General features: G+C 35.2%; 1 protein-coding gene across 3 annotated transcripts in view; it reads right to left on the bottom strand.

Annotated features, from left to right (window-relative positions):
• Lztr1 (Leucine zipper like transcription regulator 1) overlaps window positions 1-21,120 on the bottom strand; it is a 510,326-nt gene that overhangs the window by 211,136 nt on the left and 278,070 nt on the right. For all 3 annotated transcript variants that reach the window (XR_016548176.1, XM_090391043.1, XM_090391044.1), the window contains exon 13: window positions 16,392-16,530. Coding sequence is in view for 2 of the 3 variants with exons in the window: in XM_090391043.1 (XP_090247169.1) it covers window positions 16,392-16,530 (139 nt within the window). In the remaining variant the exon portion in view is untranslated. The remainder of the gene's footprint in view (window positions 1-16,391; window positions 16,531-21,120) is intronic.

Genomic DNA, 21,120 nt, shown 5'->3' with positions numbered 1-21,120 from the left:
TCTATCAAATACAGTGCAGCTTGTGTAGTAAATGAGAAAATCTGCTTTCAGTGAATATCTCAGACAATGATCATTACAAAATTGAAAGAAAAATTAAACACAAGAAGCCTAACTATAATGGTCGTCTGAAAAAGTCTTTAATATTATGTTAATATTAATAATGAATGAATAATATTAATTTAGTAATAACCCTCCTTTCTTGTATTGACCTAGTTGCTTGTCAAAGATAAGTTAAGTGGCTTTCAAAACCTACTTCTGACAGGATAAGGTGGTCAAATCCTACGTCCATAATGCAATGGTGCACTAATAAGCTCCATAACCCTCTGCAATAAATAGACAGGAAGAAGGAAAGAAGAAAGCAATTTCTTATCTTACTATGTTGGCATATTTCTTATATGCAAACAAAAAATATTTTTCTATCAAGCATTATTTTTTCCTTAGTTCACTATTTAAGAAAAGTGTCACTGACTATGTTATCATTGATAGTGATGTTTTCTCCCTGGTGCAGGACACCAGAATGTACAGAGGATTTGAAACTGGAAGTGATCACTATTTAGTCTTGAGCAGGATAAAATTGAATTTCATATTGAAAAGAATGAAATGTAAGAAAGTTTTAAAGCGAATAAAAGTTGAGCAGCTCTCAGATGTGAACTGTAAACTAAAATATACAAAAAGGATTAAACTAAATTTATTATAAAATATACAAAGATTATTGAATTAAAAATGAAAGAGTTTGAGAACAGGAACCAAACCTTGGAGATTCTGTGGCAAGCTTTGAAGAAAACCTTGATTGATTCTGCCAGAGAGGCATGTGGTGAAGTTGTCTGCAAGGATAGAAAAATTAGAACTCCATGGTGGACACAGGAAGTTAAAGAGGAAGTGAAGGAAAAGAAGAACGCATATCAAAAGTTCCTGGCAAATAAGTCAGCTTGTGCTCTTAGATAATACAGAGACAAATTCAAGAAAGCTAAACAGTGTGTAAAACTAGCTAAACAAATCATGGGAGGACTTTGGCAAGAACATAGAAAATAAATATCAAGAAGGTGGCAAAATATTCTGGAGGTTGTTGAAGAAGCTTAGGAATGGAGAAAAGAGCGCTGTAAAAGGAGTTAGAGATGATAAAGGTGACATGAAAATGAGAGAAAAAGATATCCTTGAAGTATTGAGTAATTATTTTGAAAATTTGCTAAATGAAACAAGCAGTGATGACAGCACAGTGATAAAAAACACCGATCAGGCATGCAGTCAGGAATACATATCCATACTTGAAGTAGAAAATGCCATCAAAGGCTTGAAAAGTAGAAAGGCAGCAGGAGTAGATGACATTCGACCAGAAATGCTGAAGTATGGTGGTATAAAAGTCTTACAGTGGCTGCACTGCATAGTTCAGAATGCCTGGACAGAGGGACGAATTCCCGATGATTGGAGTAGAGTTCTCATAGTACCCATATATAAAAAGGAAAATAAAACTGAATGTGAGAATTACAGAGGTATATCCCTACTGAGTGTTCCTGGTAAGATATATGCAAGTATACTTGAAAAACGGTTGAGAAGAATTGTAGAAGAAAAGCTTGGTGAAGAACAAGCTGAATTCAGGTCAAATAAAGGCTGTCATGATCAGATCTTCACTTTACGACAAATAGTGGAGAAAGCATGGGAATATAACAAAGATCTGTATTTAAGTTTTGTCGATTTGGAAGAGGCATATGACAAGGTGCCAAGAAATAAGCTATTCAATACGCTACAATTATATGGTGTCAATGGAGCATTATATCAAGCAATACTTAGTCTTTATTTGAGTTGTAAGTCAGCAGTTAGAATTGAAGGAAGTACAGGAAGATGGTTTAATGTTAAATCTGGTGCGAGAGAAGGATGTACATTATCTCCTCTGTTATTCATTATCTGTATGGATCACATTATGAAGGAAAGTTGTATTAAACATGATATCAAAATTGGAGATGTTAATGTCAGCTCTTTGCTTTATGCGGATGATGTTATACTTCTAAATATATCCACTACAAGTCTGATTCTCTGACTAAATTGAATAACTGTTGTAATAGATATGGTATGAAGGTCAGCATTAAAAAGACAAAGACAATGAAAATAGGCAGAATCATTGAAAATGTCAACTGTGTTGTGAATAGAGAACCTGTGGAACAAGTAAAACATTTCAGCTACTTAGGCACAATTTTTAGTGAAGATGGTAAATTAAACATGGAAATAGACAACAGAATCAACAAAGCTAGTATGGTAAGAAGTCAATTGAATAAATCCATATGGAATAAGAGAGAAATTAGTCGGAACACTAAATTAGCTGTATACAAGACAGTGTTTAAACCAGTTTTAACTTATGGATCTGAGAGCTGGGGTCAGAAGTAAAACACTTGACCAAAGACTAGTGACTGCAGATATGAGAGCCCTGAGAAAGATTAAAGGCGTAAACAGATGGCATCAATGGCAATATCATATTAAAAACGAGGATATCAGGAAAGAACTTGACATTGTCAGCATCCAGGAATGCGTTAGCAGTGCTAATCTCAGGTGGTATGGTCACTTAAACAGAATGCGCGAGGAAAGATTAGCAAAACAAGTGTTCTCTGCCTAGTAGGCAGGAAAACGACCCAGAGGAAGACCAAGATATAGGTGGATTGATACGGTACAAAGTGCCTTAGACGATAGAAATATAAGATATGGTAATGTTGGAGTCTTGACAAGTAACAGACTGATATGGAGGAAAATTGTAGATAGGAAGTTAGTAATGATGTAAATTTTTCATGTAGTACTATCATATCCTGTACACCCTTGAGGGTATAAGGCAGGAATTTGATGATGATGATAGTTCACTATTATCTGCAAAGGGGCCTATAAAAATGACATGATGAAACTACCTCACCACGTAAGATTTCTACAATAATCTTATATGGCTGAGTGATTTTGAAATTAATGAAAAATTTTCATAACAGAGGGGTACCATGGTACAGATGATAATGACAATATACTTTGCCTGGAGGGTGAACCAGCTAGTCATGCAAAGTTAGCAGTTTTTTTGTTTTGTAAACTGGTTTTGCTTCCACAACCAGACAAATCAGCTACAACATATAAGCTATGTCAAGAGATGAAAAGAAAACACCCCTTCCACAAATAAAACACTATCTTATGAACAATATACCATTTCAAATAGCTGGTACATCTTAAATTCTCTTTACATGAAGTGCAACACTTAAATTCCCAGAATGGCTTCATACTATTGCGTATATGACAAGTCAGGAAAACCACATGATTGTGGATGTTTAGGTATGTTCGTGTTATTGTCTTGAGCATTTGATTGGCATAAGAGATTCAAGAGGAACAAGGAGATGTAAAAGAAAATGAAAGAACAGAGTAATCACTGGCTCATCAAACATGTAAAAATGTGGAAAGAATGCAGCAATTGGCTTGGTCTGACAGACAATGAAATGTACAGTTAATAGCAAGAGAATTAAATTTAGACAGAGATAAAAATAAAACACTATCTTATGAACAATATACCATTTCAAATAGCTGGTACATCTTAAATTCTCTTTACATGAAGTGCAACACTTAAATTCCTAGAATGGCTTCATACTATTGTGTATATGACAAATCAGGAAAACCACATGATTGTGAATGTTTAGATATGTTTGTGTTATTGTCTTGAGCATTTGATTGGCATAAGAGATTTCAAGAGGAATAAGGAGATGTAAAAGAAAATGAAAGAACTGAGCAATCACAGGCTCATCAAACATGTTAAAATGTGAAAAGAATGCAGCAATTGACTTGGTCTGACAGACAATGAAATGTACAGTTAATAGCAAGAGAATTAAATTTAGACAGAGAAACAGAGAAGAAGGCTTTAACAGATGATTTGCAAAAGAAAAAAATTTCTACAAAGCTGAATCATCAATTTTGAGTGAAGATCAAAAGAGCAGCAGCAACTTGATGTTTGTTCTGATCTTTCTTCATAACTGGCTATTTTTAACAATCATTACTCATGATTGTTAAAAATAGCCTTCATGAAACTTCAGTATGACCCTGAAAAATAAAGCAAATGAGTGCAGTGCAATGGAAAACATCATACAAGACTGAAAAAAGTAAATGTCACAATCTGTGATTGTGACATTTACTCACTCACCAACTCACTCCTCCCACTTTTGCACAGATGTCTGATTTCTTCAATATGTGTATTCTATAAATATTTGCACGGCAAATGTTCATCTGAAATAGCATCAATAATTCCCCCACTTAGTACTAATCCCAATGGAACAAGTGCAGCTGCTGCTCAACATCCCTTCACAATGCACCTTGAAACCTACAGAACAAGTTTCTTTACTTCCTCCTTCATCCTTGCTACTGCTGTATTGTGGCATAGTTTCCCCCCCCCCCCCCAATGTGTTTCCCAAGGAAGACAATACACAGTCTTTTAAATCAAATGTAAACAAGTTCCTCTTTTCCCAACCCATTACCCATATATGGTACTAATGTACTATAGGGTGATCAACGGGGTGGAAGGGGTGGTGAAGTGCAATACATAGCCTCTCCCACTCAAATGTCAACTCACCTTCCCGTGGTCTATCCTGTTCTAAAAGTACAAACGAGGCACTGGCGACTGAGTATGGGTGATATAACCCTAACAGAGTAAATGCTGTTAGATCTGCCTGTCCAGAGGCATTAGGTAGCAGCCCTACTACTGGACTTATCCAGCAACAGGTTAGTAACCTGCCCTGGGGAAATTCAAAATACTTTCAAGTCTCATGCAAAGAAAAGCCGGACGGACTATCAGGGAAAAGACCACAATTCAGGAAAAAACAGTAAACGAAATTGGAAAAGGGAACACATAATGAAGATTGCAACATGGAATGTGAGAAGCATTGCACACAAAGAAGAAGAAGATCTTGATAAACAACTAAACCAAGCTAACATAAAGATATGCACAGTAACAGAAACAAAAAAAAAAAAAAAAAAAGGTACAAAAGAAACAAACAACTATATAGAAAATGAAAAGTACAAATATACAAATCTACAGTGGGGTAAAAAAAGAAGAAAGAGCAAAAGCAGGTATAATGATCATGGTACATAAATCCCTAAAGAACAATACTGTATATTACAACTATTTGAATGAAAGACTAATAGAAATTAGACTCAAGACATTAAGAGGCCACATAACAATAATTGGTACATATGCACCAGAAGAGGGAAAAGAAGAAGACAGTAATATATTTTATAAAGAATTACAGAATGCCATAGATAAAACAAACAAAACTGACTATTTACTACTAGCAGGAGATTTAAATGCCAGAATAGGAAACAAAAAATACAAAACAAACATAGGTAAATTTGGTGAAGATACATGTAATCAAAATGGTTGCAGATTGAGCGATTTTGTCATTTATAATAATATGAGAATAATGAATTCAATGTTTAAACACAAGGAAATACATAAATATACTTGGTCAGCCAGAGGATACAAATCAGTAATTGACTACATTATCACAAATTTTAAATTAGCAGAGTTAATTGTAGATGTAAGAGCATATCGAGGCTTTGAATTAAACTCTGATCATTATATGGTATCAGCAAAAATTCGATTTAAACCAAAGTGGCTAAAAACACATAAAATTGAAAATTCTTACCAGCCAAGCTAGAAAATTTCTTCATTACTGGATCCTCAAGTTAAACAACAATATCAAAAATGCACAAACTTAAAAACAGAAAGCACACATGAATCAAGTGACATAGACGGTGAATTGGAAAATTTGAAACAAATTATTACAAAAGCAGCAACAAAAACCTTAGGAATAAAGCACAAATGGATTAGAAAAAGAGGACTATGAGACTGGAAGAAAGAAATAGAAAATATAATAAAAACAAAAAAGGACAGTTACCAGAAATGGCTAAATTCCAAAACAATAGAAGCAGAAATAGAGTATAAAAGAAATAGTGCAATTGCAAAACGAGAAGTAAGGAAAAAAGGTTTTATTTAAGTCATAACCCAAAACCTATAAAGTAATAAAATACACGAATAAAGAAATAAAAGAAAAGATAAAATTACAAACAATACATTTAGAAAAATGGGTGACCTATTTCCAAAATCTCTGGACAGATGAGAACAATGAAATAAAATTTTGTAAGACAAAGAATGACCTAATATAAAATATCACAATGTTAGAATTGAAAAATATAATAAAGATGAAAAATAGGAAAACACCAGGAGAAGACAATATAAATATAGAACTATACAAAAATGCAGGTGAAAAATTTAATGAAAGACTTCTGAAATTTTTTAATATGGTTTGGAGGTCCGGTAAAACTCCTAACTCTTGGAAAAAAGCACTGGTTATCCCAATCTATAAAAGGGAAAAAAAAAAGACGATTGCAATAACTATAGGGGAATTACAGGATATAAAATATATGCAGGAATATTAAAAGAGAAACTAAGCAGCATTGTAGAGGACAAACTACTAGAAGAACAAAATGGTTTTGCGAAAAGGCCGATCCTGCATAGATCCAATTTTTACTTTAAAATTATTAATAGAAAAGAGAAGAGAATTTCAAAAAGAAACACACATGGCCTTTATTGATTATGAAAAAGCCTTTGACAAAATTAGTAGACAAAAATTGTTTAAAATATTAACCGATTTAAACATACCAAACCAACTTTTACAATCCATTCAAGAAATATATACGGGAAATAAAATAGCAGTTAAATTAGAACACATCTCAGAATTGAAAGATATATCAAGAGGAGTATGACAAGGATGTACCCTCTCACCTCTGCTTTTCAATATATATATATAAATAAATTATAACAATCTGGAAACAGTGTTACCCATTTGGTATACAAATGACTCTGCAAATGAAGATAGATACACTACTATTTGTAGATGATCAAATAGTATCAGCTACATCAGAAGATGATTTACAAAGATCATTAAAATCATTAAATGATATCTCAAAACAATATGACACTACATAAAGAAAAAAAAACAAATAATGGCATTCAAAGGAGAAAACCTAATAAGAAGTAAAATAGTGATAGATAATAAAATACTAGAACAAGTAAACATTTTCAGATACTCAGTAGCTTGTAGCTTGGGATATGATCCATCATACGAAGAAGAAAAAGACATAGATACTAAAATATCAAACTTTGTCAAAGTAAATGGCATAATAAATAATATATTTAAGCCATCCCTAGTACAAAAACACACTAGAATCAGACTATATAATGTCTTGTCAAAACGAACTCTACTATATGGAAGCGAAACATGGACTATAAAAAAGGAAAGATGAAAAATGAAAATTCAAACAGCAGAAATGAAGTTCCTCAGAAAAACAGCTGGATATACCAAGTGGGACCACAAAACAAATGAAGAAATCTTAAAATCCCTGAAAATAAAACCAATTAATTACTACATAAGACAGTATAAACAAAAATGGCTAGAACGTTTAAATTGAATGGACAACAGCAGACTACCAAAAATATTATACAGATACAAAATAAGTGGAAAAAGAAGAATCGGAAGACCAAGAAAGAGATGGCATGAGACTGGAACAGGCCACTTGGACTAAATTCCATGTTAGGAAGAAGAAGGCTGATCAAACAATCTCTTGTGTAAGGGCTCAACATTAATAAATAAAAATAAAAAAAATCAGTGATCTCTCCAATTTTTTTTTTTTCTGGGTAGCCTCAGCCTTTTCAATTTTCTTGTGAAAGTCAACATTTACTTGCTTAAAGCAGATCGAGATGTCCCCCTTTGAGAATTTCATGATGTTTATCACTAACCGAGTGGATAGCGGGTCCGATCTCCAGTCAAGAGGTTGTGGGTTCGAATCCCACCGTGGGCATGGACGTTTGTGATTGTCGGTGGAAAAAATAGTGGTGGCGGTCGGCGGTAGATGGCATTGGTGTAGCTGAGATCAATTGGTGGATTGTGAGTGGTGGAAGCAGAGTTGTAGAGTAGATGCCCTCCCTCGATGAGTCTTTAAACTCCTTGGAGGTGACAAATAATAATAATAATTATCAAAGTTATCCAACCAAGATTAATTCTTCATAAAATTCCTTCTTCATAGCTTTTATCCATAATCATTTGTATTCAGTAAAGACATGAAACTGCTCCATCAATGTCATGGCCTACTGTTTTTTCCCCCCCCCCCCTTAAATTTGCTTATTATACATCATTTTTGTTTTGTCCTTATATTTAACTTTTTATTTTTTGCTTTCTGCACACCATTCAAAGATCATTTCTTGAAGTTCTACTGAGTTCCTCAAAGAACTGTCATTAGCATATTTTAAGCGATTTAGCTCTTATTACATTTATCAAAATTCCTCTATTTTTCCATTCCAAATTATGAAATATTTCTTCTAGTACTGTGATAAATAGTTTAATAGATATTTTATATTTATTCCTGATTTTATAAATACAGTTATATGTTTGTTATGAAAGCAAATGATGGAGACAGAGTAGTGGCACAAAAACCTAATTTTAATGAGACAACCAGTTTACACTAAAGTCTAATGGCTTTACACTAGCCTTTACTCATAAACGCATACAGTACACATATAGTCATTGCATTATTATAAAATTGATGGCCGACAGTTCCTGTCGTCGATGCTGGGGCAACGCTCCATTATTATGCTGTTTACACCTGGTTGCCTACATGTTGACAACTATGACATAGATGTCAAGCTGATGACTCACTGACAACTACAGCAGCGAATGATCTCCTCACTAGCGTCTATATATCACAGTTCAAGCCAAGTCTCACATATGTGCAAAATTGCAGTCATTATAGCTCCTTATCCTTCCCAAAAGTGGAGACCTCATAGTCTTCAAACCTCATATCTTGTCTTCATGTATGTGTATATCTCCATAGTAGAAATGATGATACACGAACAGGTAGAGGGAAAGGTCTTGGACTTTCCTCATCAAGTACTGGCATCTCTGTATCCTGCAGGGTTTTGTTGTCTCCAACCACATCATCCCCCATAGCTTGCATGATCACGTCATCTCCCACTGTGATCTCATCTGTTTCCTCAGGTTATAGAATGTCTTCAGGTTCCCAGCTCACCATATCTTCACTCCTGTTTGCTGGTAGTTGGTCACATGTTTTCTAATTACTGCTTGGGTGTCCATTCTGACTTTGTACATTCAAGCTCCTTTGACTTCAGTAATGTGTCCTAGGACCCACCTTTTCCAAAATTTCACGTGGAAACTCTGTCTTTTAACTGTGTTGATCCTGATTGATCATTTCCATTATTTTCTGTTCTCTCTCCAATGGCTTTGTGAAGGCCCTGTAAGGATGAAACTTCATAAGATAGATTCCGGTAATTGGACCACATATTTATTAAGATAAATAACAATAAAAAACAAACCCGGCAAGTTTCGTAAGTCGTTTGAATTACATCTTCAGGGGTCAAAGGTAACTAAAAGTTTAAACACAAGAAATGAGAAATTACTCAAAAAAGTTAATTCTATGCAGTTGTGGCCATCTAACTGTTCATTAAATTAAATATCTGAATGCAGATTCAGTGCAATGTTAAATTTGAACAATGCTGGATGCTGTCACGTTCTGTTCTTCAACGTGAACATTACAGCATCCAGCATTGTTCAAACTTAGCATTGCACTGAATCTGCATTCAGATATTTAATTTAATGAACAGTTAGATGGCCACAACTGCATAGAATGAACTATTTTGAGTAATTTCTCATTTCTTGTGTTTAAACTTTTAGTTACTTTTGACCCCCTGAAGATGTAAGTCAAATGACTTACGAAACTTGTTGGGTTTGTTTTTTATTGTTATTTATCTTAATAAACATGTGGTCCAATTACTGGAATGTTTCTTATGAACTGCTAAACCACAGAAACCTATGCCTACAAGGATGAAACTTGTCAAGAAGGATTCTTAATCTTCTTCCCATGAGTGCTTCTACCAGAGATTTATTTGTTGCAGAATAAGTAGATGTTCTTAATACTACAAGGAAGTTGACTAGCTCAATTCTCCAGGTAGGTGTTCTAATTTTTTTCAGGTGTGGCTTCATGGTCCTGATCATTTGCTCAGCTAATCTGTTTGTGGCTGGATGAGAAGATGATGTGTTATAACAATTTATTCCATTTTTATGCAGAATCTCGCACATTTTGCTGTATGTGAGAGCAGCGTCATTATCACATGCCAGTCTGGAATTCCAGTGCATCTTTCTCTCTTTTAAGAATTGGATTACTGTTGGAGATGAAGTAATCCATGACTGTACATACCTGTGGTCATTTTGAGTAGGGATCTACCTATGGGTATTAGGAATGTGCACCCCTTCTATCGGGCCAACAAAATCTATACGTAGCAATGACCATGGTTTCGATGTAATGTTCCACTGGAAAGGTTTCATGGAGGAAGGTTGGCTATGAGTTTCTGCATTCTGCACAATTTCTAATAATCTGTTTGATGCCTTTATCTAGCCGAGGCCAACATGAATGGGCCACAGTTTTTTTTTTTTTTGGTTTATTTTATTTTTATGTGGTTCCCACTCGTGAAAGGTTATTAGTAAACTACATTTGTACCAAGAATGGGCTAAGGACTATATCTTCCCCTTATCAATTTTATATATTTTTTTATTTATTCTTACATAGTCTGGAAACTCTGCTCTAGAGACCAAACATGGAACTATTTCAAGCCATTTCAGGCCTCCAATATATGGGGAAGTGGTCTCACACTGGACAATGAAATTCATCTCCCACCTAAAAGACAATCACAAACATCCATGCCCACAGTAAGATTCGAACCCACAACCTGTTTGTTGGAAAGTGGGTACATTAACCACTCGGCCAACTCCTATAACATGATGAACTTCTTGTCAATATATCTGGGGAATAATCACTCCCGTTTCCCACAGGAGATATCCCAGGTGTAATGAAAGTCCACTGGCTCTGATCCTATATGTGTAATTCTGATAGAGAAGTCTTCCAGAGACCTGTGTAATATGGCTCTTAGCATTCTTGCTAGTAATCTGTCCTGTTGTGTGACTTACACTAGGTGTTAGGCTAAAAGTAGACTATCTAGCATTGTGTTACTAAGGTGTATTACATCTGCTGGATCTAGGAATTCTAGATGAGCTGACTACAGTCAGCTCAACTATAATTAACATGCTACATGCTTTGGTGTTTTGATGCTTCTTCCCAGTTCTGCATACCAGGGTATAATCATACATTCTGAGTATTAGCACCCACTGCAGGATGATGACAGATCATCATAAGGGTCTATGACATGTCATGATGTCACTAGTGATGCCATTGTGTTCGAGGTCAGGAAGTTCCATCAATATATGGAACTTCCTGACCTCAAACACAATGGCAAGTGCTTCCTATCAATTTTTGCATAATTCTGGTCATCTACATGACCAGAATTATGCATTCCGGTCATCCATTCTTGAACTGAAAACTATAGGCACTCCCAATCCATCAGGACTAGAGTGTGACAATACTGCTCTAAACTCATAAGGAATCACATGTTAGAATTAATGGTAAGTTGGTATTGCAATGGGTAAATACTTGATCAAATATGAGTAGTTATTTTGCTGCTCTGAATGCTTTTTGTTGTTCAGGGTCCCACATCTACTTGGAGTCCTTTTTTAATAGTCTGTATAGTGACTCACATATAGTAGCTTTCTCGGAAAGAAATCGGTTCATAAAAATTTAATAACCCTAAGAATGCTTTTAACTCACTCCTGCTTTTTGGGCTTCCAGATTCCTTGATCACTTTACTTTATCTTTGGTTGGCTGTACTCTGCATCTGAATCTAAGGTATTCTATCAACTGCATAGAAAATTCACAGTGGTGTCATTGATGTACAGTGCAGCATTGTTCCAGGACTTTTCCAGTCTGTTGTCAAAGTTGTTAATGTGTAGCATCTGTAAGCAGTATGTCATCCAAAAATATGATAGCACTTTGTTGATTGTGGGAATTGGATAGATGTCCAATTTAATCAGTGTTCACCATGCACTTGTAATCTCCTCCACAGTCTTATTTTCCCATTCTGCTTAAGTGCTGGGACTACTGGTTTTGCCCATTCTGAGTGTAAAATAGGTTCCAATATTCCTTACTCAGACTAATTCATTTATAGTTCCTTCCACTTTATCTTGTAGTACAAAAGCAACTGGGTGGTGCTTTCTTGAAAACTGGAGTTTCCCCAGTACACTGGGTACACTGGCAATCCTATACAGATACCTGCCGTATCCCTGAAATTATTCAAAAGTTGCATTTATTCATGTACTAGTTGTTCTTGTAGTGTAAGTTTCAAGAGGTCTGATTCCTAGTGTTTGAAACCAGTTTCTTCCTATTAAGTTTGGACTTTCCCCATTTAATCTGAGTAGAGACAGTGTGGGAGTATACTCATTCCATTCCATTCAACTTCACGCTCACCATGATTGCATAGCTTTTATCTCAACCACATTTGTAGCATCACATTGGATGGCTCAAATTGTTTTCCTTTTGGCCATGATCTTTTGAAAATGTGGGAACCTATTAGGGAGTATGCCACAGCCGAATATAACTTCATTTTAGGGGTTTTCCTTCGAGTGGTAGGGTTTGCTGGTAATCATGCATTACTGTCTTCAAAGGTATGTGGAAAAAGCATGATGACTGGGAATCCTACATAGTGTGACATGACTTGCATTCTTCTTGATGGACTGTTTCCTCTGGTTAACCTTATTTCTTTCTCTTTTTCTAGGTTTCCTTGTTTTTTGCAGTATCAACATATGGCTTTCATCTGAAGATAGGCAGAGGAGGTTATTATGAAACCTTCACCTGACCTTTTGAAAGGTCAGGTGAAGGTTTCATAATAACCCTTTTTTATAGCCACTGGTTGAGCATACTGCAAATTAGCCTATTTAATAAGTTTTCTTCTAGGTTGGAGAACTCACAGTGTTCACTTAACTTGCAAAGATTGGTAAAATATTTCGCTGACTCATTTGTTTGTGGCCCTCGGCAACAAAACTTCAAACATTGCACATTTTTTACTGGGGATTGTATTGAAATGGTCAGACAAAAGCTTCTTCATAAGCAAGACACTAACTTGGAGGGGTTTCACAAGTGCTTGTAATGTAACATATATGGTTTTCACACACACTCTTTCTATTATTCATGCTTTTCATTACATACCAAAATTCTTATTTTAAAATATCAGACCATATTTCTTCCTCCTCCATTGGATTGCTTTCTTATATTTTGTCCTTAATTCCATTAGCAATGAAACAGTAATCCAGTTGTTCCCTGTACATTTCCAAGGATCACCTGCCTCACCATGAATTCTCATATAGTCCCAACAATGGTATGTGCTGCTTCTGCCATACTGCTTGTAACTGTCCATCACTGTTGCATAATGCTAACTGCTCTTGCATCTAGCTCTGCTGACATGTAACCTGTTTTGTGAACATTCCAATCCTTCTATCCACTTCCTCAAGATCTTATCCTCGTTACCACTGTTACAAAAGCAGATGATGGAAACAGGATAATGGCACAAACACAAGTTTAATGAGACAACTGGTTTATAGTAAAGGTTAGTGACTAAAGTGTAACTTAACATACATAGTGTAGGATTCGCAAATGAGAATCCTACACTATGTCATTGCATTATTACACATTTGCTAACTGACAGTTCCCATCTTCGATGGTACATTAATACTCTCTAATTGTGCTATTGATATCTGGTTGCCTACACATTGATGACTTATGGATGAGAACTGCTGCCAACTTGCTGAGGTTTACTGCCATAGTCAATCCACTCACCAGCTTACATGTATTGCACTTCGCATCAGTGAAGCTGGTCACTGCAATATTTTTCTGATTTTGTGTTTTTTTTAGAAAAATATATTGAGATTGATTCAAATGCACTTTTAAAATTAATAAAGGCTAGATCTATGTTTTGGTATTCATTTGTCATTTCAATCATTTGTCTTATCTGCAGTTTAATCTTTAAAGGTACCTGTGGCATGATTATAACAATAAATTACACGATTACCACAGTAATTAACTGTAATGAAATGAAAGTAAGCATATTTCATACTGAAAATAACAGTACATCATCAGAGTGTAGAAACAAGCAAATCAAAGGAATGGGAATACAAAGTACATACAGCAGTCATAGGTTTACCAATTAAAAACTGTTGCTGCATGCTAGAAATTAATATTAATAAATAATATTATATTATTAAAAACTATTTTTGATATATATTCACTGTTACAGTTTATGATCACAGTGCTGTAATTTTTTTTTGTCCCCGACTCCTGCTTGTGTTTGAGACTGGCAAAAATCTATCTTTTGTTTTCTATTAGTTACATTTTTGGTAAAAATTTTATGTTATTGAAATAAAGCTGCCTGGAAAGTATTACATATTCTCTCTCTTTTCCTTTTTAAAAATAACATAAAAATAGGATTTTCTTTAACACAGTTGTGGCTGGCTCAATCAAGTGCTTTGTAAATTTCTATCTATATCTCATCTTTACTAAGCTACTTTCTATTATTCATGCTTTTTATTACATACCAAACTTATTTTAAAATATCAGACCATATTTCTTCCACCTCCATTGGGAATATTACATTTTATGCTTTCGTATTGGTCTAAGTTTTGGGAGTCATAAAATAATTTGACATAGAAAGTTTGTATTCTTCTCAAGATCTTTTCTTTGTCTTTTAAACAGTATTTATTCCATTTTCATCTTTAAAAGGTATTAATTTATTCTGTCCTATAGTCAACTCCTCCTCGTTCCTTTTAGTTCTGCTGAAGCATTGTACTGTAAGTTTGGTTTCTGTTGTTCTACAATTTCTAATTTAATCTCATTCTTTTACTTATTCATTGGCATGCTCAGAGAATTCTATTTTACACTGTCATATCCAGATCTCTTTTCACTTTCTTCTCTTTCTAAGAAGGATGAGGGGATTTTTCATGCATTATTCAGTAGAGGTTCTGTTATTATTTGGAAATTTTTATCTGTTTTCAGTCATACAAATATCACATTCCCTTATATTTGATAATGCTTAGTTTCTTGGATAAGATAAGATTTCTCTTCTTGGGCTGATTTTTACTTGTAACTTTTCACGGCAAAACAAACCTTATTCAACTTGCAAAAAGTTAAGCATCTTCTCTAAATATCACTTCTCCCCAATCTGCTAACGCATAAGTCCCAAACTTGTCTCACCTCAAAATACTGTTCTCACATTTTGGATGATATTCCGATACCTTGCACCCTTCAATTGGAAAAGGCCTAAGTTTGATTCTCGTTGTGACGAGAAAAATCTTTATATAGGTATTTTTTTCAACTGAAGGTGAGTTAGCCGATCTCATATGGAGATGGTAGGGTTTTTTTCTCCTAGAAACTCGGGTTTATCATCCTAAGAACACACAGAATTTACAGACAAAAAATACTAGTGGTGGTGGTGGGCAGTAGATGACATTGGTGTAGATGATGATGATGGTAGTGGCAGTGGTGGAGACGAAGAGTTGCAGAGTAGGTGCCATACTTCGCTGAGTCTTTAGATTCCTTGGAGGTGTCATGGAATAATAATAAATCCTTCATGTGATACAAAAGAGGGCAATGCAGCACTGGTCTGCATATGAAGTCCAGCTTCATATTCACTGTACATATCATACTTTGCCTCCTTTACTTCTCTCTTGAAGAGTCTCCTCATCCATGTTTGTAAAGAATTATCACCTGCAGCCATTTGAGAGCATCAATAGGTTTCCTTGCTCAACTTCTGGCCCAGATGTGGCTGCTTTCAGAACAATGTGTAAAATCTAAAATCCTAAAACCAAAATATGGTACTGACATAATCTATAGACATCGTAACCCATCCTAATCTCCAATCACCTGCCAAGTAAGTTGGCTTACATAAATCTATATTATGTAAAAAAGGCTGCTTAAGCATATCTTTAAAGACTCCAATATCACCCAACGTGCATGTTCAGTGGATAACTGGTTTTGCAGGGGGGAAAAAGTTTTAGGGAGAATAAACCCTTCCAACTCTGTATGAAACTGGATAACTCACCTGTAGTTGGAATGTCATTCATATGATGGGATTCAAACTAAGGTCTTTTGGCTAAAGGACACTGTTTCTACTAACACGGATTAGAAAGGCAAGAAAATGAAAGTATGATGTATAAATGCTCTTAACAAGTCTTGTTACAGGTAGGTAATGAAAAAAGTTGCTATTATATTTGTTATCTATGATATGAAAAGCATATTTCCTCTAGCCTATTGAACTTTAAGAGGACAATATATTTTTCCCTTTGTTTGATCTTCTCCATTTCCTTTCTCAAATTAAAAAAAAAAAATACTGTGCAATTATAAAATTGAAATTATTGAAAAAATATATATTAAATTCTTACTTTTCTTTGTTGGGTCAATTCGATCAGTATAAATATATGTCAAAACTAACTCAAATGCTTCAGGAACTGCATCTTTTAGCTTTACAACAAGAGCAGGCAGAGGTTTATCAAGGGGTTGTTCTTGATCAGTACTTTCTAGCTATCAGAAAATATATATAATTTTCATGTAAGCTAAATATCCTAATGTACACATTTAAAAATAATAGCATACTTTAAATTATGGATTATGAATTTGATGATGGATAGAGTGAGGCAAGGCAGACTGCTATACCCTTACACTTTACAGTTAATTCATTGTGGTCATGGAGAGGGGGACTTTCAGAATGACTGGAGGAAGAGAAGCTTTAGTATGGAAGGTGGAGGGGAGAAGAAAAAGAGAGAGAAGTTTCCAAATGAGAGCAGAACTAGACATTTCAGAGTATCTCTGATAAAATAACCCTTGCTAATTTAAAATAAGCTTGGTTTGAGAATTCATCATATCATACATGGCTAACACAATAAAAAAAATGGACTTAAAAAAAATTATAAATTACCAGAATGAAGTTCATGGTCATCACACAAGAAAAAAAAAAAAAGCAATTCACAGAAAAACTGACATGTGATAAGCAACATTACAGATGTTGTTAAAAGTATTATGTCTGCCAATTTCAACCAATAATGGGCTGGTGATATGCACATATACAGTCTTTCCTAGCCAAGCTAACTCCTGCCTACCATGGCCTGGCTTTTAGTGGATGAATCCAGTGTGGAATAGAATTTTAATAATCTCTTGCTGGTCTGTGTATTAGATGCAGAATTTCTTTAAATATTGACATTAAAATCTATAGTGATTCTATACTAAGAGATGCTTTTGAGAATGTTTGCCTGGAGCTATAGAAATTGATCTAAATAAAGTTGTGTAAAGGAAAATAAACTTTTTTTATTTATGCTAATAAGAATGAATGAATGAATGAATGAATGAATGTAACTCTAAACCAAGAGTTAAATTTCAAATTTCATGAATCTAATGCCAGATTTGACAGAGAGTAATCCAGTTAGAATCGTGGTAGATAACTGGACTTTTCGAAGTTATGCACTGCAAATGATTATGGCTTTATTAATTTATGAGATCTTCTTCAGGGCTCATTTCTAGTGAGCACTGGAGTGGTGAACCCAAAGTATCTGATACTGGACCAAGCCTTACTTTACATAATGTACATCTGTTATATTATCTGTAGACTGGTTACTCCTCTTATTTCTGTTTTCTTTCTTTTCACCTTGCTCCTTCCCCCACTGCTATTAGAGTATTCAAGGGCTAGAGGTGTTTCTTTCCTGTCTTATTAAACTTTCTACTTCACTGCAGTGGGGGTTTGCCTTCTCTCCTGCCTTACCTAAGTAGGTGAATGTAACAGAGAAATAGCAAGCTAGCTATATTAAATCCAACTGTCTTAAATGCACATGGATTATACTGCCAAAAGAAGTGTCAAAAATGCTACTGCATACAAGGAAGCCAAAGTGTCAAATCTTATGCCACTGAGATGCAGTGAAAAATTGGCTATGTGGTTGGTGAAATTCATTATTTTTTTATGTAGAACCCATCCATGGAAGGTTGCTCAACCTATAGCACAATAGTACCTTGATGGACAAGAAGGAACTTGTTCATATTTATCTTGAAGAGCTGTGGATTATATTCCTTGGGAAATACATAAGATAGCAAGCAATCTGTTCCATGGGTTAGCAGGGGAAAGAATGAATCTAGAGGAGGAGAAATTTAATTTATGAGTTTGGAGATACACTATGAGGGAGTATTGATTAGTTTTGAATGCATTTCAATGAATTTTACGGAGAGTGGGGTGTTACTGATGCTAATTCTGATGAATAGTGGCCGTAGAAGTATTTGTGCAAGAAGCAAGCACTATATACTAGCATTTGGACACTGCACAAATCTGGAAAGATGTATCTGATGGAGAATGCGCTGAAAAATTTTAAATAGTGTTGTGGGTCTTTTTGACACACACTGAACTGGACAAGGCTGTATAAATGCAAGACATTCAACATTATATTACACAGGCAGGAATGAGTTGGCAGACAGAGAAGGAGTGGCTGTTATGATCCACAGATAATTTCCTTTCACAAAAGAAAGGAAACCTTTCATTAAGATAATACAAATATATGCAGCTGATTCTTCACATCCAGAAGAACAAAGCAAAAACTTTATAAATGCATGCTTGTAGCTCATATACAGATCTCTATCAATTACACAGAGGAAACTGACAGTGTAAAACAGATCTGTTACGAGTGATTTTAATGCCAATGTTGGACAATATTCAGATGACATACATGATTTAATGGGTAAATTTGGAATAATTGCAAGAAATGAGAGGGGAGAGTATCTATTTCATTTCTGTAAAAGAAAATAATCTCATAGTTGCGAACACATTTTACCATAGGCCTGCTCACAAATATACCTGGACTTCACCACTGTCGTGGATCTTTTCAAATACTAAAAATTGCATAGATTACTTCCTAATGTAAAATCTTATGCTTTGAATGTCAAAATCCTTTGTAATGCTTGTTTTTTCCACATGGTTAGACTATAATAAATTTAGTTTAATCCTTTATCCAAGTGTAAGCAAACAAATTTTGCACATTAAGTATCTTCAGGACTGAGGCAAAACTAGTGATAAAGGTGGACCAAGCTCTCATCACTACTTGCCTTAGTATCTCCTGTGCAAAGCACATCTCCTTGTGGACATGTATAATGCTATGCATTAAGGGAAGGGCCACTACCCAGACCGGTTTCGACCTTTATTGAGGTCTCGTCAGTGGGAGCCAGTTCCAGAGGTGGTGATACTAAGGTGGAAGCAATGGAGTAGTCATATTTACCTATATGAGTTGCCAAAAGGTGTCTTCTCACCTTATTATGAAATTACTCTGGATTTAGAGAAAGATGTTGGAAGTATTTTCCCACTTGGTTAGACTATATGAACTTCTGAACTTCTTTCTGCCCAGACTGATTAAAATTTCACAAAAAAATGAAACAAACTAAAGAACTTCAAACTGGATCTGGAAAAACTCCACTTGGATACTGGTAAAAGTGGAAAAAAACTTCCAACATCTTTCTCTAAATCCAGAGTAATTTAATAATAATGTAAGACACCTTTTGGCAACTCGTATAGATAAATATGACTTCTCCATTGCTTCCACCTTAGTATCACCACCTCTGGGTCTGGCTCGCACTGACGAGATCTCAATAAAGGTTAAAACCGGTCTGGGTAGTGGCCCTTCCCTTAATGCATAGCATTATACATGTCAGCAAGGAGATGTGTTTTGCATTACAGGAGATACTAAGACAAGTAGTGACGAGAGCTTGGTCCACCTTTACCACTAGTTTTTTCTCGGTCCTGAAGATACTTCATGTGCAAACTTTCATTACCCCCTCCCCTGATCCAGGACCTGGATGTAGTTAACTTCATGTAGCCCATGAAGTTAACTGAGGCATGGCTGTTGCTGTTACCCCCTCAGATGACATATGAGCAAATGAGCGGCTCTACTCGGTGGTGGGGTGAGCCTGACACGGGGTAGAGCCAACGCTGAGAGTTCTTCTCAGTGGCAGGGTGAGCCTGTTACTGAGGGGAACAATGCTGAGTTTTTGGAGTTTGACCTGTACTTGAACATTCAATAAAGGTCAAAACTGGTCTGGATAGTGGCCCTTCCCTTAATGCATAGCATTATACATGTCCACAAGGAGATGTACTTTGCATTACAGAAGATACCAAGACAAGTAGTGATGAGAGCTTGGTCCACCTTTACCACAAGTTGCCTCAGTCCTGAAGATACTTCAGGCACAAACTTTGTTTACTTACACTTGGAAAAAGGATTAAACAAAACCTTTGTAATGCTGAAATGTATGCAAATTATGAACTTCTTTCTGCCCAGACTGATTAAAATTTCACAAGAAAATGAAACAAACTAAAGAACTTCAAATTGGATCTGGAAAAACTCCACTTGGATACTGGTAAAACAGCATACAAAAATTCAGTTGAAGGCAAAGAAGATGAAAGTTAATGATGCAAATGAATGGAATTTTCTAAAAAATATTATAACCAGCTCAGATGACATATTTTTAGAAAAAAACAGTAAAACCAAATAATCAATTGGATAACATATAAGATAATGACATTATGGGAGCATAAAAGATAGGCTAAAGAACATCTGAATATACTAGACCAAAACAGAATATATTGGAGAAGCTATACAAAACAGCTAAACAGGATGTGCAGAAATATAAAAATAAATTAGCTGAATGATACAGCAGACAAATGTATAGGAGCCTATTTGTGTCACAACTCCAAATTTCCTTCTCTATAGTTAAAGAGATTACTAAAGACAACATTCTTCCATTCACTATGAAAGATTTTCAAGACAAGGCAAATGGAAATATTAGGGAAACAGAACACAGCTGGTACAATTACTTCTCTAGTATTTTCAAAAAAAAAAAGAAGCTTTCTCTCTCTCTCTCTCTCTCTCTCACACGCACGCACGCACGCACGCACGCACGCACGCACGCACGCACGCACACATCACCAGTGAGAAAGCATTAATAATCCTAGAGGAAGAAGTAATTCTTTCACTTAACCAAATAAAATCATAAAAAGCATGTGGAACTGATGAAATACTTTTAATTAGACCAGATACACAATGGTGGATCTGATCTAATTAAACATATTATACTAAATTAAACTAATTA

This window comes from Typopeltis vanoorti, chromosome 4, assembly GCF_054136105.1.
Source record: "Typopeltis vanoorti isolate ZY-2024b chromosome 4, IOZ_Tvanoo_1.0, whole genome shotgun sequence".
Taxonomy (NCBI): domain Eukaryota; kingdom Metazoa; phylum Arthropoda; class Arachnida; order Uropygi; family Thelyphonidae; genus Typopeltis; species Typopeltis vanoorti.
This window is presented reverse-complemented; position numbering and strand designations above follow the sequence as displayed.